Genomic DNA, 19,315 nt, shown 5'->3' with positions numbered 1-19,315 from the left:
TGGGTCAAATGGTATTTGTATTTCCAACTTTTGAAGGAATCGCCATACTGCTTTCCACAATGGTTGTACCATTTTACAGTAACCAGGAACAGTTTGAAGGTGAGGTGAGTGTGGATCTGTGCAGTTAACTTGCGTAACCAGAAGTTCAGTCTAATGAGCTTTCAGTCAATCAGAGGTGGTATGCGTATTCCTGCAGTAACTTTTCTTTTTTTTCCCCACCCCAAATATAAGGTACAAGAGGAAAGGAGACTCCTGCCTTGGCATTAACCCTAAGAAGCAGTGCATATCTTGGGAAGGAGCTCCCACAGAAAAGAAGCATTCACACAAGCACGTGGAACGCTATTTTACGAAGAAAAATGTGGGATTGATGAGTGTTGACGGAGTTGCCATTAGCAGTCATACCCAACCTCCCTCATCTGAGCCAGTCATGTTTATACCAGTGACGGACTCACATGACGTGGCTCCTGTCATAACCTGGCTGAACCCTCTGGGGATTTATGACCGTTCCACCACACAGTGGTTACAAGGACAGGGCCCTTCAGAGCAAGAGCCAAAGCCTGCAGACTCACAACAGGACAGAGAGAATGCCATCCTCAAGGCCAGGGTGGAGGAGTTTAACAGGAAGGTTCGAGAGAACCCTTGGGATACACAGCTGTGGATGGAGTTTGTCGCTTTTCAGGTAGGTGTTGCTGCCTCAGTTCTCTCACATTAGAATAAACCCAGTGCTGTCAACTAGATTCTGACCCCTAGCAGCCCTGTAGGACAGAGTAGAACTGCCCCAGCGGGTTCCCAAAGCTGTCAGTCTCTGCGGAAGCAGACTGTGTCACCTTTCTCCTGCTGAGCAGCTGGTGCATTAGCCTACAGTCCGTGCTCTGAGCTTGCTTAGCGTCCAGCGAGGAGCACGGCCACGTGGGAAGGAAGCGCGTCGAAGGCGATGAGTGCTGTGATGGTGGGGACACGCGGGAGTGCAGTGAGAGTGGCCTGCCGCCACGCACTCGGGGACTTCTGAGAGAAAGGGAAGTCCGAACAGAGTCTGGAAGGAAGTGTGGACATTGGTCAGACAGGGCGGCGGCTTTCCTGATGTCAGACAGAACATGTAGGGACACAGGCTGTGAGAGGGAAGGGGCTGCCCACGTGTCACCCTGGTTAGAGCTCTGATCTCCTTTTTCTGAAATACATGGGTTTGTCGTAGCCTCTCCACTACTACGTTTTGTGCCTCGTCTGGCTTTTCTGTTGCTGAAGTTGGTTCTTCTGAGAAGGCTTTCCTGGTGTTTTAGGCCAGGTGCTGGTATATGAAATTGAAGTTCAAAATGCCAGGGTAGACAGGGAAATTGGGTGACAGAAACGCAAGATCAGATGTACTAGGTGACACTGGCACCCTCGCAACCAGGTTCTTATAAAAGAAATCGTGATAAAGCCAGCCTTGTGGTTAGCAGTCAAATGGCCCTAGGCACTATGCCACCAGAGCTCCTTTTAAGGAGAAAGTCTGGATAAGAATTCATTTTGAGAGGGGAGAAACGGTGCCCCAGGGCCGTCTGCATTTGTAAACTGGTGTTTTGTTGTTGAGGACGAGGTCCTGCGAAGGCCTGGCCTGTACTCCCTGGAGGATGGAGAGCCTGAGAAGCAGAAGCGGTCGCTGAAGCTTGTCCTGGAGAAGAAGCTGGCCATTCTGGAGCGGGCCATCACCAGCAACCAGAGCAGCGTGGACCTGAAGCTCGCCAGGCTAAAGGTCTGCGCGGAGCTGTGGGAGCCCGCCACACTGGCCAGAGAGTGGCAGAAGCTCATCTTCTTGCACCCCAACAACACAGGCCTTTGGCAGAAATACCTTCTGTTTTGCCAGAGCCAATTTAGCACCTTTTCAGTATCAAAAATTCACAACCTGTATGGAAAATGCTTGAGTACTTTGTCTTCCGTTAAGGACGGCAGCATCTTGTCTCACCCCGTGTTGCCTGGCACCGAAGAGGACATGTTTGGTAAGTAGAGGACCACATCCAGTGCCGTGTGCAGAATTCTGACTGTTCTGGCTTGAGTTAAAAAAGAAGATTTGTTTTGTTTTATTTTAGAAATTAAATTGTCTGATAAGACATTTTTAAAAAGTATTGTGACTCCTTTTGGGTCTGGCAGATCCACCCTCACCCCAAACCATAGGTTTTGATATGACCTTAGAGACAGTGGAGTTAGAAATAGTTAGAAATAGTCGATGGCCTCCCCGGACCCGCCTCTTCCACTTGGTTAACCAAGTAAACAGTCCTGAGTCTCTTAACTGCTTTGGCGGTCAGTGGTCTTAGATTTGTTGAGATGTCTGTGCTTTGTTTTCACGCAGTGACAGGGTCTCCTGCAGTAATGTACGTCCTGCAGTAATGTACGTGAGCTGCTCTCACTGCCTGGAAGGCACTGCCCTGATAGGTTACTGGCGGCGTAACACTGGTAAGATTTGTTGGTGGGACAGAGGAACCCAGAATGTACACCTTGGCCAGTCACCAGAGAGAGGTGGTGGTGCATTGTGCAGGAGCCATGGAGTGTCCATCTTGAGCATGAGCCCTGGCTTTGCCCTTCAGTGGCTGTGGCGTGACCTTGGGCAGGCGCCTTACCCAGTTTCTCCATCAGCAAAACTAGTGTGGTGCCTGCTTCCTAGGATTAGAGTGCGGAGTAAACGGGGCAATAATACATGGAGTCTAGCTCAGGGCCTGCCGCATAGCAGGCATTCATTCAAGTTAAACGCTTGCTGTTGAGTCTTCCTGTTAGCATCTGAAGATAGAAATACGTTATCTTCATGTGTATCTAGAAATAAGATACTCTGGTGGCACAGTGCCTAACCAGAAGGTTGGTGGGTCAAACCACAGCCATTCTGAGGAGGGAAGACTGGACTATTTACTTCCATAAAGATTTACTGCTTTGGAAACCCAGTGGGGGTCTCTGAGAGTCAGAATTGACTCGATGGCAGTGGGTTTGGTGTTGGTTGTATGTAGAAATAACGAGCATTCTTCACACTGACCGAGACTGTTATTGATGATATGCTCAGATGGCTTTATGTTTCCTATTTAGTAAATGTTGCATCACAGCTAAGACCAAGTGAAATTTTCCAGCGTAGAACTCTGAACCAGGTTTGTTTACAGTAGACTGTTTATTGCAGACCCTGAGCCTGTGGGTGATAATTGCTGGTGAATAATGCCATCTAGTGGTCAGTGCTTCACTTTCTGGTGAAACTATTACATCATCCTTTTTGTGTAATTTTTCTTGTAGTAATGAGCTTTGAGGATCTGATAGCCAACATTCAGATGAGCCTCTTGTTTCTGTGTGCCATATTTGGTTTTCATTGTTCATATTTGTACCCTGTGATGGTTTCATATGAAAATTAGGATGAGTCTACTTTGATTACAGAGCTCTTGTGAGCCTTTTTAAAGCAGGATGTGCATACATCATAGCTTTGAGAACATAAAAGTAACTGATTTCAGGGAGAAGGTTTTCTGGGTCTCGAGCTGCTGGTTGGTAGAAATTTGGTTTCCTCCGTGACAGTGTGACAGGTTCTGCCCCTCTCTCCCTGTTCCCAGCACTCTTTCTGCAGCAGTGCCACTTTCTGCGGCAGGCCGGCCACTCGGAGAAGGCGGTCTCTTTGTTCCAGGCCATGGTTGACTTCACCTTCTTCAAACCTGACAGTGTGAAAGATCTGCCTACCAAAGGACAGGTACCGGTTTCCGCAGACCTGGTCCATGTCTGTCTGTCTGTCTGTCTGTCTCTCCTTCTCTCTCTCTCTGTGTCTCTGTCTCTGTCTCTCTCTCTCTGTCACCCCTTGGGAGGAAGGTGTGGACAATGGCAGGAGGTGGTAGTGTTCTTACAACATAACATCCTCCTTTATATCAGCTGAGGGTTGTTGCCCAGAAATATTCTGGCAATGGAAGGAGAATTCCATAAGGGCCATAATGAAACGTGGGGAGATGGAAGGAGATTTTTTGTTTGCTTTTTTAAAATCAAAAGTCTCACTGATGTCCCTTCCTTCTGTCTTGTTTATGGCAGTTAGCGCCCAGTCAGAGGAATGGTTGTCATGTCATTTTAAGCCACGTGCCACTCTCTTCTTCCTGTATGCGTTCTAATCTGGGGCTTGTGTTATTTCCCCAGTAAACCTTTACACCTCCTAGAATCTTTGCTGGAATTGCTGTTCAAATGACCTGCTGACACTTGGTCAACACCATCCTAACTGGGGAAGGGAGATGGTTTGATGACAACCAGTGGCCTTTGCCACTGTTTGTTATGTGACGCAGTGAAAAAGTCTTGCCATAGAGTGAAGCATGCAAGGGAACTTTTTCTCCTTTTCCTGGGAGAAAGCTCGGGTTCCTACTGTGCAGAGAGGGTTTGGTGGAGGAGGGTGGGCTCCTGAGTTCTTGATGCTGGGGTCTCTATCGGGTGACTGTTTCATGAAGTCCCAGTGAAGACCATTGCTACCGTGTTGGTGTTGCCAGACAAAATCGAGTTAAAGATATACCAGTTCATAGTGGTGTAACTCATTAATATAAGCCCAGTGACAAAATTATTACATTTTAAGGTATGTTTCGCTATTCTAAAAATTTGTTATGCTACAGAAGTGATTCTTAGCAGACTCAGGAGCAGGGGGGAACGGGGTTGGTCAGTATCAGAATTTCCCTTATCCCACCCTTTGCTGGAGGTGGTGTCCAGTGGGAGCTCTTGCTGACAGACCAGAGGACACTACCCATGACTGAAGCCTGGAGGACGGCTGCTCGGAAGTATCACGGGACCCAAGTGCACACTCTGGAGATTTCTAAGCCTACGAGCACATGGAGCGTTAGTGTGGCAACTTCAAAATAAAGCTGGCTATCTAATGCTATCGTATACTTCCTCTGTAACTCAGAGCCATGCTACCATAAACACAGGTGCAAGACACAGACCAAACAGAGCCAGATCCTGCTGGCCTGCTCCTATGGAACAAACGCTGGGCTCTAACCACTGAGCATACTCTTGGTTCTTTCTTGAGTACACCTCCTATCATCCCTTCTGAAGAGCAAAACTTCAAAAAGGGGAGTGTTATCTCCCCAGCTGCTCTCCCTGAGTGGGCCCACATCTCGCAGCTCTGTGGGGCACTCCCTGGGCTCAGGCTGGGTAACCACAGCTCCTGGCCCCTGCTGTGTCCATTGGAAGCCTGCTTGTCCTCTTCAGAAGACTTCCTACAAAGCTTTCCTTGAGCAGGGAATTGGCTCACTTGTGAAGTTTTTATTGTCAGTTGATAACATGATCCCTTTCCTTTTCGTTGCTTTGTTCACATTCTGGTCCACCGGATGATTTGTTGCCAGGGAGCTGGTTGCCACAGTGCAGACCTAGCACCCAGTGAATGCAGGAAGGGGCTCACGGGGCCAGGCTTTAGCATGCAGCCCTCTTTGTTCATTGACGTTTACCACGGGAACATCTGGGCCAACTGCCATTTCAGGAGTCTCTCCTCTGCTGGGCACTGTGCCACGTGTCAGGAATAGAAAGTTAAGATGCAGTCATACCCTCAAGAGCTCAGTCTGTCCTTTGAAACTTTGAGTGTCTTTCTCCTCAAAAGGTCCTACAAGCAGGGATCAGTTAGGGGGTTCAGTGACATTAGGGGAAGCAGCAGTGCCACTGTCCTGGGGAGACTGGTGTGGCAGGGTGAAAACAGGGAAAACGCTCCTTTCCTACCTAGCTGCAGGCCCTTCTCGCCACACCTCGGCCAGCCTCTTTGTCACCTAACCTCGGAAGTGTCACCCCATCACTTTGCTGTTCTGTTTGTCAGAATCAAGTCAGTACGTCCACCCTCCGCTCGAGGGTGTGGTGTCACTGGGACACTAGCTGAGCTAGAACAGAATAGAATAGAAGCTTTTCTGTTTGGGAGTGTGTATCACGCATCTTCGAAGACTGATCGCAGCGTGGCTTCAAGTCAGGAATCCCAGCCACCCCTTTGTCCATTGGCTCTATGCCCAGTGACTCAGCAGTTTTGTGGACGTTTGGCATGACCTCCTTGTTTTAATCCACACAGGTGGAATTCTTTGAGCCCTTCTGGGACAGTGGCGAGCCCCGGGCCGGGGAGAAGGGAGCCCGAGGCTGGAGGGCATGGATGCATCAGCAGGAGCAGGGCGGCTGGGTGGTCGTCAGCCCAGGTGAGACACCTCTGGGCCGCGACACGCTGGCCTCTCTCTCGTGGTATTTCTTTTCTTGTTTTAAATCCATGTGTTTGTTTATCTGTATAAGCTGTGTTTATCAGTAGTAGCCTAAGAACATAGAGCAACCGTCAAGATGTCAGAAACACACTAACAGACGTTCTGGGAGGTGAACTCTTCCCCTCTGACCCCTTGAAGCAGTTGGTTCCTCGTCCTTTGGTACAGAACTCTTTTGAGGGCCTGAGTTCCTCTCCAGGGGAAGTGCTGTCCATTTGTCCTTTCCTAGGTTGCCCTGGAAGAAGTTGAAATCTTGTTCACTGTCCCCCCACACACCCCATTCAGGCAGTCTTTCTGTTCTGTTGGCCATGTCCAAACCAGGGTCCTTCGAAAAATGCTTGCCTCATTAGAAATATTATGAAACAATTATTAAGCATTTACATCGGAGTCCGGGGGTGGTGCAAACGTTGCGTGTTCCACTACTCACTGAAGGTTGGCCACTCACATCCACCCAGAGGTTCCTCAGGAGAGGGGCTGGCAGTCTGTCCCCAGAGGTCGGTCACAGAAGCCTCTGGAGCACATTGCCACTCTGCGCACAGGGGTTGTCATGAGTGGGAATCAACCTGGCAGCAGCTGGTTTGGTTTTGGTTTGTGGCATTTATAAAACCATCGTCCTGAGTGGCCCCAGCTCTTTCCCAGGTTCAGTGCTGTCCAGTAGGAATGGAATGGGAACTGCATTTGTCGTTTCTGATTATCTCGCAGCTGCTTTTAAAAGTAGATCAGGAGGCTGTTGTTGGAACAGAACAAGGGGATGTTGCATGGTTTAAAATCAGGAAGGGAGTGTGTCAGCGTTGTATCCTTTCACCACACTTACTCAGTCCATATGCTGAGCAAATAATCCGAGAAGCTGGACTCTGTGAAGAGGAGTGTGGCATCAGGATCGAGGGAAGACTCATTAACAACCTGCGATATGCCGATGACACAACTTTGCTTGCTGAATGTGAGGCTGACTTGAAGAACTTACTGATGAAGAATGAAGACTACAGTCTGCAGTATGGATTACACCTCAACATAAAGAAAATGAAAATTCTTACAACTGGACCAATAAGCAGCATCACGATAAATGGAGAAAAGATTGAAGTTGTCAGAGATTTCATATTACTTGGTTCTACAGTCAACATCCATGGAAGCAGCAGATGATGTATTGCACTGGGAAAATCTGCTGCAAAAGACCTCTATAAAGTGCTGAAGAGCAGAGACATGTCTTTGAAGACTAAGGTGCGCCTAATCCAAGCTCCAGTGTTTTCAGTCGCCTCATATGCATGTGAAAGCTGGACAATGAATAAGGAGGACTGAAGCAGAGTTGATGCTTTTGAGTTGTGGTGTTGGCGAAGAATACTGAAAGTACCATGGCCTGCCAGAAGAACTAACAGATCTGTCCTGGGAGAGGTGCAGCCAGAATGCTTCCTGGAAGCAAGAGTGGCCAGACTTGGTCTCACCTACTTTGGTCATGTTGTCAGAAGGGACCATTCCCTGGAGAAGGATATGCTTGGTAAAGTGGAGGGTCGACGAAGAAGGGCAAGGCCCTCAACGAGATGGTTTGACACAGTGGCTGCAATGATGGGCTCAGGTATAGCAGGGATTGCGAGGCTGGCACAGGACCGGGCAGTGTTACGTTTTATTGCACATGGGCTCACGATGAGTCAGAACCGACTCAGTGGCACCTAACAACCATTTTTAAAAGAAGTAACAGGTCAAATAGACTGTATTTTATTTTATGTAATATACGAAAACATCATTTCAGCATGTAATCAGTGTTGAACCCTTACTGTACTTACGGTACTGTACACTTTTTTTCATACTTGCAGCTTGGTGTGGACACCTCGGTTCAGAGCAGCCACTCTAGGTGTGCAGCCGCCACGCTGTAGTGGCTGCTGCAGTGGACAGTGCAGCTCGTCGACACTGAGCCTCTGAGGGCAGCTCAGTGTGCAGGGGTGGCTGGTGGAGGGCTGTGCACCCAGCTGACTGTTCTCGTTGAAATGCAGGTGGAAAGAGTGGTGGGTGCACCAGGAGCAGGAGACGGGCTCCTCCCTGGGGCTCAGCCAGCCTCTTGGCACAGGCTTCACCTTGCTGGGCCTTAGTTTCTTCATCTGCAGAATGAAAACTTGTGATTAGTCCGTGTCTGAGGCACCGTCTGCATGGCAGCTGAAGGCTCTGGGCCAGGTGGGATCACTCTTGTCACTAAGGAGGGAACCCCTGAGGGGTTTTGGTCTGTTTTTTCTGGGCAGTGCTGTCAGGCAGCGGACATGCCTCGTTTAGAGGGTGCAGAGGCCTTAGCTGCTCAGATTTCCCTGGAGCTGGCAGTTCTTCATGCTTGGTGCCCGTGGTTCTGTATATGAGAAAACCCTGCACAAGCCAGCAGTGGGTATTGCACTGCTAACCACCAAGTCTGCGACACCAAGTGACAGGGCCCAAAACAAGAAATCCCAGCTCCGCTCTTTCTCCCAGTGCCTGAGTCAGTGCAGCTCTGTATGTTTCAAGGCTGTGCTTTTGTGGTTGGTTTTTCCTTTGTGGTTGGAGTCAGGCTCTACAATGCACAGTGCCTATGCCGAATAGTTTAAGCCATTCTGCGTTTCTAAGCTAGTTGAGTTCTCATAGTGGTGTCCAGAGACCAAGTTAGCATCACTTCTCTGACAGGTGTCCAAAGGTCTAATGGCCACTCATAGTCAGCTGTAAAGTGATTTTTCTCAGAAGGATGATGCAAGTGTTGAAACCTCGGTATTTCAGGTTGCATTAGAGAGGTATGTTAGCACTTACCAATCTGTTGCTGTGGGCTGAATTCTGACTCATAGCAACCCTGTAGGACAGAGCAGAACTGCCCCATAGGGTTTCTAGGTGTGGTGGTTATGTTTGTGTGTCAACTTGGCTGGGCCTGGTTGAGTGGCTGGGCAGCTAGTGGTAGTTATTCCCCATCATGAGACTGGCAGTCAACTCCATGGTGGGATCTACCACAAGCAGCTGAGTAGCTGCCTTTGGGTATGTGGTCTGCTTCCTGTATTTAAGGAGAAGCTTTGAGAAAGGTCTGTAGCCTATGGCACGCCTGGACCCTGCTTGTGGCCGTGTTGTTGCTCAGCAGCCTGCTATGCTCTGCAGACGTTGGGACTTACAATGGACTTAAGTTAATGGCCTGCCACGTGGTTTGGTAACATTGGGACTGTGCCATTTTATTTGTTGACCTTGGGCTTGTTAGCCTCAGCAGCCAGTAGCTGCCTGAGTGAGGAGATGCCTCTAGCTCCAGTGGGCCAGGTGCAAGAGGCAGAGCTGAAGCCCAAGATTGAGGGGCTTTCGCATAGCCCCTAGAGCCTGGCACTTTGAACCGGACTTAAAGCTTCCAAACTGTAAGAGAATAAACTCCTATTTGTTAGGCCACCCCATTTGCGGTATATTCTTATCAGAGTGGCACTAGGGAACCAGAACACCAAGGCTGTGAATCTATACAGAAGCCAACTGCCACAGCTTTCTCCTGTGGAGTAGCTGGTGGGTTCAGAGCAGCTGGTGGGTTCGAACCAGCAGCTGTTCAGGTAGCAGCCTGGATCTTAACTATTGGGCCACCAAGGCCTCCTGCATAAGGACTCACAGTCCTTGCAAACTTTCCCATTTCTATCTGTTCTGGTTACCTAGTGCCACTCTGACAGGAATATACCATAAATGGGATGGCCTTAACAAACAGGAGTTTATTCTCTTACAGTTTGGAGGCTTTAAGTCCAAGTTCAAAGTGCCAGGCTCTAGCGGCTAGGTGAAAGCCCCATAACCTTGGGGTCCAGCTCTGCCTCCTGCTCCCGGCCCATTGGAGCTAGAGGCTTTTCATCACTCAGCTGCTGGCTGCTGAGGCTGAGAAGCCCAAGGTTGACAAGTAAAAAGGCACAGTCCTGATATTACCAAACCACGTGGCAGGCCACTAACTTAAGTCCATTGTAAGTCCCAAGGTCAGCAGAGCATGGCAGGCTGCTGAACAACGACATGGCTACATGCAGGGTCCATGCATGCCATAAGCTAGAGACCATTCCCCAAGGCTTCTGCTTACATACAGGAAGCAGACCACATTCCCTAAGGCAGCTACTCAGCTGCTCCCAGTAGATTCCGCCATGGAGTTGATTACCAGTCTCATCATGGGGAATACTTCATCCAACTGTCCAGCCACTCAACCAGGCCCCGCCAAGCTGACACATAGACTGAACTACCACGCCATCTCAGGCTCTTCTTCTGTTTTTGCTTCAGTAATGAATTTGATGGGTGTCCTCCAAAACCCAGCCTGGTGAAAATAAAGGTGTGCGTCTTCTGGTTTCCAGAAGACTAGTTGATAAACCTTTTTGTTTTTGTATCATTGTGTTTAGCCGGCTTTGACGTTCTCCTGTCCGTCTCGACAGTGTGGGCATTTGGCGGGTAGTTAGGATTTGTCACACATTCTGTGGGATTTCCTCTCGCCTGTGTCCCAGCTTCTTTCTTGTCTCTTACCCTCACTTCCTGCTTGTAATAATTACATGTGAAATGGCTAAAAAGGTTTTTATGCGTTCTTTCCATTGTGTTTCATGGTGTACTTGAATGGATTCTGTCCAAAACCTTTATAATCCTTTGAATTCTCAATGTAATGAATTCAGGACTCTGAGTCTAATGTCTGACTCACTGCAATAATTTCTCTTATGGTGAGACTTTTCAGAGTGATTAAAGGATTACTTTCAATGTAGGAGGAGATAAATAGCTAAGTTTTAATTATCTTCTTTAAGAAACTCAGAAAACCATAGAAGATTGGGTTTAAAATGTTAACTTATATGTCATGCATTTAAATTCTTTGTTTTGTTTCTGTTTCATTAATTTTATACTTTGAAATACTTACCATAGATACCTAAGAAGTTGCAAAGAAGTGTTCAGGGAGGTCTTGTGTACCCTTCACCCAGTTCCCCACAATGGTGACATATTGTAAAACTGTAGCACAGTATCAAAGCCAGAAAACTGACATTGATATGCTCCACAGAGTTTATTCAGATTTCACTAGTTTTACATATATGTAAATGTGAGAATTATCTAAGCATATCATTAATATCACACAGAAGTAAAATTATGCTGGAAATAATTCAAAAATGGTTGCAGCGGTACATTGACAGGAAACTGCCAGAAATTCAAGCCAGATTCAGAAGAGGACACGGACCAGGGGTCCACTGCTGATGCCAGATGGATCTTGGCTGAAAGCATAGATTATCAGAAAGGTGTTTCATTGACTATGCAGAGGGATTTGACTGTGTGTATCATAACAAATTATGGATAGCATTGTGAAGAATGGGAATTCCAGAACACTTGATTGTACTCATGAGGAACCTGCACGTAGACCAAGAGGCAGTCCATTCGAAGAGAAAAAGGGGATACTGAATTATTTAAAATCCAGAAGGGTGAGTGTCAGGGTTATATATTTTCACCATACTTGCTCAATCTATATGCTGAGAAACTGGACTATATGAAGAAGGACACAGCATCAGGATTGGAGGAAGACGCATTAACAACCTGCGACATGCAGCTGACACAACCTTGCTTGCTGAAAGTAAGAAGGACATGAAGTACTGTGATGAAAATAAAGATTAAGGACTATAGCCTTCAGTATAGATGACACCTCCACATAAAGAAAACAGAAATCCTCACAACCAGACCAGTAGCAACATCATTATCAATGGAGAGAAGATTGAAGTTGTCAAGGCTTTCATTTTACTTGACTCTATGGTCAATGCCCATGGAAGGAGCAGTCAAGAAATCAAATGATGTGTTGAATTGGACAGATCTTCTGCGGAAGACCTCTTTATAAAGTGTTAAAGAGCAAGGATGCCACTTTGAAAACTAAGGTGTGCCTGGTGTTTTCATTCACCTCTTATGCGTGCAAAAGCTGGACAGGAAGACTGAAGAGGAATTGATGGATTTGAATTATGGTCTTGATGAAGAATATTGAATGTACCACGGACTGCCAGAAAAACAAATCTGTCTTGGAAGAAGTACAGCCAGAACACCCCTTCGAATTGAGGATGGCAAGACTTCATCTCACATACTTTGGGTATGTCATCAGGACGGAGCAGTCCTTGGAGAAGGACATCATACTTGGCAAAGTAGGAGGTCAGCGGAAAAGAGGAAGACCCTCAGCAAGACGGGCTGACAAGGTGGCTACAGCCGTGGGCTCCGTGGAGCGACAGCTGTGGGGGCACAGGCCCGTCTCCTTCTGTTGTGCACGGGTCGCCGTGAGTCAGAACCGACGTGTCAGCGTCTGACAACACTGTACCCATTTGTGTGTTGTGTATTTGTATAGTTCTGTACAGTTTTATCACGTGTAGTTTCATGTAACCACCACCACCACAGTGAAGAGACAGAACCGTCTTATCATCACAGGGCTCCCTTGTGCTATCTCATCCCATCCCTCCACCCTTCTCAACCCTGTCCCCTGGGAACCACTAATCTTCATCTCTGATATGATTGTGCTGTTTCATGTGTGTTCTGTAAAGGGGATCAACGGCCTTTTCAGATTGACTTTCCCCCCACTCGGCATGACTCCCTTCGAGTCATCCAAGTGCTTGGTGTATCAGCTGTCCGCTCCTTGTGAGTCTGAAGCTGTACACCGTGGTGCAGACGCACCACAGTGTGTCTCCTTATCCACTCATTCATCTTTGGAGGGGCACTTGCATGGCTCCTGGTTTGGGGCTCTTGTCAGTAAAGCTGTCTGTGTACCAGTTTTTGTGTGAACATGGGTTTTCGTTTTTTCCAGTACAGTTGCTGGCTTTCGTGACAAGTGCCCGTTTGGTTTTATAAGCACTGTCTCATTGTCTCCTGAGTGACTGCCATTTTACACTCCATGGTTATTTGTTTTTTTGTGCTTTTAGTGTTTAAGTTTTCAGATGATTCAGACTTTTATTTTTTTTCATTCTGCATCTTCAGAATTAGGAAACAAAGTGAAATAAATTTAGATTATCTTGTGTTGACTTTTTTTTTTCCCTTCCCATTTCCCAGCAAGTTATATTAGCATAGGTCATAATCATTCATAAGGCCACGGCTGAAAGTTCTAATTGCCTAAGAATATCTAAACCAATACTTTCATTAAATGTGATGTTACATTCTAGAAATGTGCTGTCCAATACGGTAACCACTTGTTATGTGCCGTTGAGTCTTACCCGATGCGTAGCAACCCCTCCTTGGGTTTCTGAGGCTGTATCACTACGGAAGTAGATTGCCCAACCTTCCTTCCGAGGAGTGGCTGGTGGGTTTGAACCGCCAGCCTTCTGGTTAGCAGTCAAGTGCTTTAGGCACTAAGCTACCAGAGCTCCTCGGTGGCTGTTTAATGTGATGTAGCATTTTACAGCTGTGCTGTCCCATACAGTGACTACTCAGCAGCTATTTAAGTAGAGCTAATTAAAAGTAAAAAAAAAAAAAAAATTTGAATTCCTTCGCTAGCTACACTTCATGTGCCCAGTGCGCCTCATGAGGCTGGTGGCGTCCGTGCGGGACAGCACAGACCAGAATGAGTCCACGATCCCACACAGTCCTGTCGGCCAGGGCTGGTGCAGCACAGGGGCCATCCCCATTCTCGTTGTGGGATAACGTTCAGATCATCTTGCTTCATCCACCTCGCGGCCTGCTTCCCTGGAAGCTGGGTCATTATTGTTTCATCCACCTCTCAGCCTGTTTCCCGGAAGCTGGGTCATTACAGATGTCCCCACTGCCACTGGAAGGTTGGCTTGGGCTTACTCATCTTGGCGTTCCAAGTGCCCAGGACCATGCCTGGCAGACATTGAATGAGTGGCATTCTGTTTGCTGAGTGGGTGAACCAGAAGTTTTATTCTTGTCTAGATGAGGATGACAATGAACCAGAAGAAGATGACCAGGAAATAAGAGATAAGACCCTGCCCAGGTGTCAGATCTGGCTCGGTGCTGAGCGTTCCCGAGACCGGAGGCACTGGCGCCCCTGGCGCCCCGATAAGGCCAAGAAGCAAACCGAGGAAGACTGCGAGGATCCAGAGAGGCAGGTAAGTCTCCGTCACCCAGGAGGGGAGCTGGCCGTGGGGGTCTTTGCCTCCGTCCGTTTCCAGTGGTGCTGGGACTCTTAGTCCTTGGCAGGCGTGGGAGGTGCTTGCCTGTCCCGTCCATTTCTGTGGACTTATGTCTCCTGAACACTAGGGGAGAATTTCATTGGCCACTGTCGTGGGGACCATGTAGGGACTAGACCCTCTGGAGACTGTCTTCTAGGTTATTCAGTTAACTTTTCACGGGGCAGCCTGAGGGCCTAAGCCCCAGAAGCTGAGTCACAGCCGTAGGCTCTTGCGTTGTGTGCTCTTCCCCCACCTCACTCTCTGCTCCACAGAGATTTAGCAGGTGGCTTGAGTCTGGAAGGTGAAAGGAGTGGGACAAAGAGTCCAGGTGGGGACGGTCATGTACACGTAGAGACATGCCAGTTCAGTGCCAGGTGCCTAGAGTATGTCACTTTCTCGCTGTCATGGTGCCTTGGTGTTTGCTGCTCTGAGGTTAGTGGCCAGTGGTTCTGGAGGAGTTGTGCTAAGATAAAGGGAGGCATTCTGTCTGGGTGCCTGGAGTGGAGCCCGATGGTACCCACTGTAGTGCTCAGCACGGGACTGGTTCCAGGTATAGACTGCAGGGTTTTCACGGGCAGCTTATTGGCTAGGCTTGGTTTATTGTCTGCGACCTCCCATAGAGCTGTTAAGTGCCTTTAAGGTAGGGGTTTGTTTGAATCCACTTTTTTTTTCATGGCACCTGGCAGTGTTTCATCCTCTTGTACTTGGGGTGGCTGGGAGTTGGAGACAATTCGAGGGCACCTAACAACAACAACAACTCTCTCTTTTTTTTTTAAATTGTGGGTGAAAGTTTTGAGAGCAGATTGGTTTTGCATCCACCCATGCACACATACTTTGTGCTGTAACGCTGACTGCAGTGCTCAGTGTGACACCGTTCTTCCCCCTTCCTCCCTGTCTATCATGCCCCTGCGTCCTTTCCTGTCCCTCCTGCCTTCTGAGCTTTCTCCCTGGGCAGTGCTGCCCTGCTGATCGTGTGTGGCCGATGGTTCTAAGGGGTGCCCACCTCCCTGGTGACTGTTGAGAAGGTGGGGACTCTTGCCCTTGAGTCCAGTGCTGCGTCTCAGGTGCTCAGGGCAGTGCTTGTCAGGCGGTGAGCACTCCGTATTGAGCGTTGAGTGAATATGTGTTGATGTGAGAGCTCCTGCTGTGGGGGCGGTCAGCAGCAGCGAAGGTCCAGAGAGGGTGAGACTGGGATTAGGAGCCGAGGTGCGGGTGGGAAGCAGTCAGAGAGGGCGATCTCAGGGTGGGGAGCGGCCGGCTGCCGGGGAAGCCTCAGCTGGGGGGATGCTTGGTGAGCGGCCTGTGGGGGTGAGGAGGGAGCTGCCTTGCCCGGCTGGAGGTGAGCTTTCCGGTAGAGCAGGAGAGCAGGGGCAGAGGTGGGGCCCGCCCTTCCACACACTGGGTCTCAAGGCCCACAGTTGTCCCCAGGAAGTGGGTTTCTGGAGCAGACTGCCATTGGGAGCAGTCCTCCCGCTTTTTCTCTTGGAGCCGGGGGCAAACAGCTCCCTGGTGGGCGCCTCTGACCCGCTGAGCCCCAGGTGGGCTGGTTTCTTGTCGCTTCTGCTTGGACTCCCCCTTTGCCGAGAGCTGGTGCGATGAGCTGTGCCTGGCACAGGGGAGCATCCCTTTGGCCTTGCGCTTTAAACTGGCTCCATGAAATCAGCTACAGATGTTTACACTTTGGTAAAAAGGCTCTGAGTTGCTTCCAACATGGTTCATTGTGCCTGCAGTTTCCTCCGTAACTGTCAGCTGTTGGTCAGTTTTGGAGCCTGGATTACATTTCCTGAAGCAATTTTGTACAGAGAAACCACAAAATGGTAAAGTTCCTATCTTGCATCTTAAAATGAAAATTTTGCTTCATTAACAGTTCATCAGAGTCACTACAGAAGCAGTTAGGCATGCTTTCACAAGTGAGCAGCCTTCCAGATGCTTTGCTAGAGAGCTCTTGGCTTCAGCCCGTTGGTGTGTCCCCGCCTTCCCAGCGTGGCCAGGACTGAGAACACTCTGAGCCCTGCAGGGCTGCTGGCAGGCCCTCCCAGCTCTCCGGGGAGCCTGTGAGGCCTCTGACATTTTTGTGTCCTCCAGAGAACCTGTGGTTAGCTGTCCTTGCGGTGGGGTGGCCCCGACTCACGGCAGTCCTGTGGGTTACAGAGGAGAGCTGTGCCACGGGGCGGTCATCTTTACAGAAGCCGTTTGCTGGGTCCTTTCTTCCCTGGTATCGCTGAGTAGGTTTGAACCACCAGCCTTTAGGTTATAAGCCACTTGTGCTATTCAGGCTCCTGGCAGAAAACCTAGGCCCTGTCTACTTGGAATTGATATTATTTGAGTGATGTTGAAGCATAAATACATTCCTGTAGAAGGAACCCTGGGGAATATTGGGTGCTTTTTGTTTATCTGTCTCATGAAACACACTGGGCTCTGGAACAGGTCATTTTGTCCCTGCTGCAGGTCCTGTTTGATGATATCGGACAGTCTCTGATCAGACTCTGCAGCCGGGAGCTTCAGTTTCAGCTGGTTGGAGCCTTCCTGCAGTTCTTGGGCGTGCCTTGTGCCTTTTCTCCTCCGGCCTCCTGCAGGTACCTGGTCATGGACGAGAACAGCATCTTTGATAGTGGACTTGTTGATGAAAACCCCCTGACTTGTCTCGCCCCTCCATTCTCCGGCGTGAGCTGTGTTGGCCACATGGAGCAGTTAGGCTGTCCTCGTGGGACCAGGGGGCACGGCCGAGAGGGTGAGGAGTTCATCCGCAACGTCTTCCAGCTGCTGCTGCCTCTGTTTTCAGGCCAAGAGAAGACCCGGCTCTGCTGCTCCTGGTTACAGCACGAGGCAGCAAAGGTAGCTGCAGCCACCGCGGCCTCGCCTTGAGCTGCATTCTCCCGGGGCTCCTGCGTGGGCTTGTGGGCTCTGCTTGCTCTCCGGAAACCGGGCCACACCCCCTCTTCCTTCAGTGACTCCTCAAAACACCTCAGGTGTGGCTGCCCCTTCTGCGGGGCTGCAGTGAGAGGAGGCAGATGGGAACGAGTCCAGGCACTCGGGTGACTCTGGACCTGTTTATCGTGTTATTCTGCTATCACCAGGTGTCTCATTGTGTGATCAGTTAGTGTTAAGAACTGAGCTTAAGCCTAAGCAGGGCCTTAGAGGACTTAGGGGCTTATTAAATAAAATAAGCTGCCTACTTCCCTACTCTGTAGCTATCGGCTAGAAATTAGTGGCTCGACTGTTCTGCCCCCTGCTGGCCACCAGCTAGTATCGAATCTTCACACCACAGTTCTGAAGCTTTAACTACAGTTCTCACTTGTTGGGTTGTCTGCTGAAGTTGTGTCTGATGGAATTTGGTAGCCACCTCTCTGGAGAAGGGCATCTTGCCTGTATGAGCCTTGTTGACAGAGGAGCCCGGGATGTATTAGTTTAGGGACCCCTGTAGCCCAGCTAGAATCTGGGTTTGATTTCCAGCCTCAGAGAGCCTAAGTATTTACCAAACGTGTGATAAGGGAAGGAAGGGAGGCCCTGTAGGTGACGTTCTGAAGTTGGAAGTGTACAGATGGGTGGCTTTAAAATCATGGAGCACTTGCACTTGTTTTTTCTTTCCCCTGTAGGTCATTGGGTGTCTGAACACTAAAAACAAGAAGAAATTAAAGTCACAAGGAAAGAACTGCAAAAAACTAGCCAGGAATCTCCTTAAGGAGCCAGAAAACTGTAGCAGTGTTTGCCTCTGGAAGCAGTATGCACATCTGGAGTGGTTGCTGGGCAACACAGAGGATGCCAGGAAGGTTTTCGACACGGCCCTCAGCATGGCGGGAGCCAGCGAGCTGAAGGATGGCGAGCTGTGCGAGCTTGGTCTGCTCTATGCGGAGCTGGAGGTGGAGGTGCTGTGGGACCTGAGCGGGGCTGCCACGTCCAGAGCGGTCCACGTGCTCACCAGCCTGACTGAGGCCACTCCCTACAGGCCCTACACCGGGCAGGTCTTGGCCGTTCACATCCTGAAGGCCCGGAAGGCTTACGAGCATGCACTGCAGGGCTGCTTGGATGAAAGCTGGGGTTCGGGCCCAGCCCCCAGCAGCTCCTCTAACCGCCTGATCAGCGTGGTCAAGTGCTTTATGCTCTTCCAGTACTTGACCACGGGCATTGATGGGGCCGTGCGGGTATACCAGCAGGTATTTGCAAAACTGAAGGGCTCTGTGTGCCCCGAGGGCTCTGGGCTGGAGGACAGCGGCAGCCCCGGGAGCGTGGCCCATGCTCTTGAAGCTGTCACACTGATGCACACTGGTCTGCTCCGGTTCCACATGAAGGTTAGCATTTACCCCCTGGCTCCTCTGCGAGAGGCACTGTCCGAGGCTTTGAAGCTGTATCCGGGCAACCAGCTTCTCTGGAGGTCATATGTTCAGATTCAGAATAAGTCCCACAGTGCCAGCAAGACCAGAAGGTTCTTTGACGCAGTCACCAGATCTACCAAATCCTTGGAGCCTTGGTTGTTTGCAATTGAAACCGAGAAAATGAGGAAAAGACTGGTGGAAGCTGTTCAGAGGTAATTACAGCTCGTCTGCTCCGTGTGCTGTGGGGCTTTCCGGGACACTCGCCCTGTGCCCAGCACTCCCTGCTCAGTCCCCGGAATATAGAAGTGAACATGGGCCAGTGCTGGGCCGTCCGCTGGGGGATGCGGGTGCTGTAGAGTAACATGGGGAAGGATGAGCGTTACTTACAGAGGAATAGCATCTCGTTAGAGACATCAGGATAGCTGGCCTCCTGGGCCTCAGATGTTCTTGATGGTGCGTCTGTGTTTGCTGTGGTCATTGACCCTCAGAGCACCTGCAAAGCTGTGGGGAAAACACGCAGGTGGAGAGCACAGACTCCAGGGTTTAAATCTCTGGATTCGGTTCCCAGCTCTTCCCCTGCGGCTGGGTAACCCGGGTGAGTCACTTCACCTCTCCCATACTTGTCTCATCTGATAGCGGAGTAATTAAGAAACCTATGTCAGGGTGGGAGCTCTGGTAGCATAGTGGATAAGACACTTGCCTGCTAACCAGACGGCTGGCGGTTCAAACCCACCAGCCACTCCTCAGAAGGAAGGTTGGGCAA

At 49.6% G+C, this 19,315-nt stretch overlaps 1 protein-coding gene across 1 annotated transcript in view; it reads left to right on the top strand.

Annotated features, from left to right (window-relative positions):
- The window catches only part of NRDE2 (NRDE-2, necessary for RNA interference, domain containing), a 45,300-nt gene that overhangs the window by 23,690 nt on the left and 2,295 nt on the right, over positions 1-19,315 (top strand). The window contains exons 4-10 of the mRNA XM_042781484.1: positions 232-679; positions 1,568-1,973; positions 3,552-3,685; positions 6,008-6,128; positions 14,001-14,176; positions 16,688-17,074; positions 17,836-18,764. Coding sequence (XP_042637418.1) covers positions 232-679; positions 1,568-1,973; positions 3,552-3,685; positions 6,008-6,128; positions 14,001-14,176; positions 16,688-17,074; positions 17,836-18,764 — 2,601 coding nt within the window. The remainder of the gene's footprint in view (positions 1-231; positions 680-1,567; positions 1,974-3,551; positions 3,686-6,007; positions 6,129-14,000; positions 14,177-16,687; positions 17,075-17,835; positions 18,765-19,315) is intronic.

Source organism: Orycteropus afer, unplaced genomic scaffold (assembly GCF_000298275.1).
Source record: "Orycteropus afer afer isolate SDZICR_OR568_19922 unplaced genomic scaffold, OryAfe1.0 scaffold00127, whole genome shotgun sequence".
Classification (NCBI taxonomy): domain Eukaryota; kingdom Metazoa; phylum Chordata; class Mammalia; order Tubulidentata; family Orycteropodidae; genus Orycteropus; species Orycteropus afer.
The sequence above is the reverse complement of the archived record's forward strand: the minus strand, read 5'-3'. Positions and strand labels throughout refer to the sequence as shown.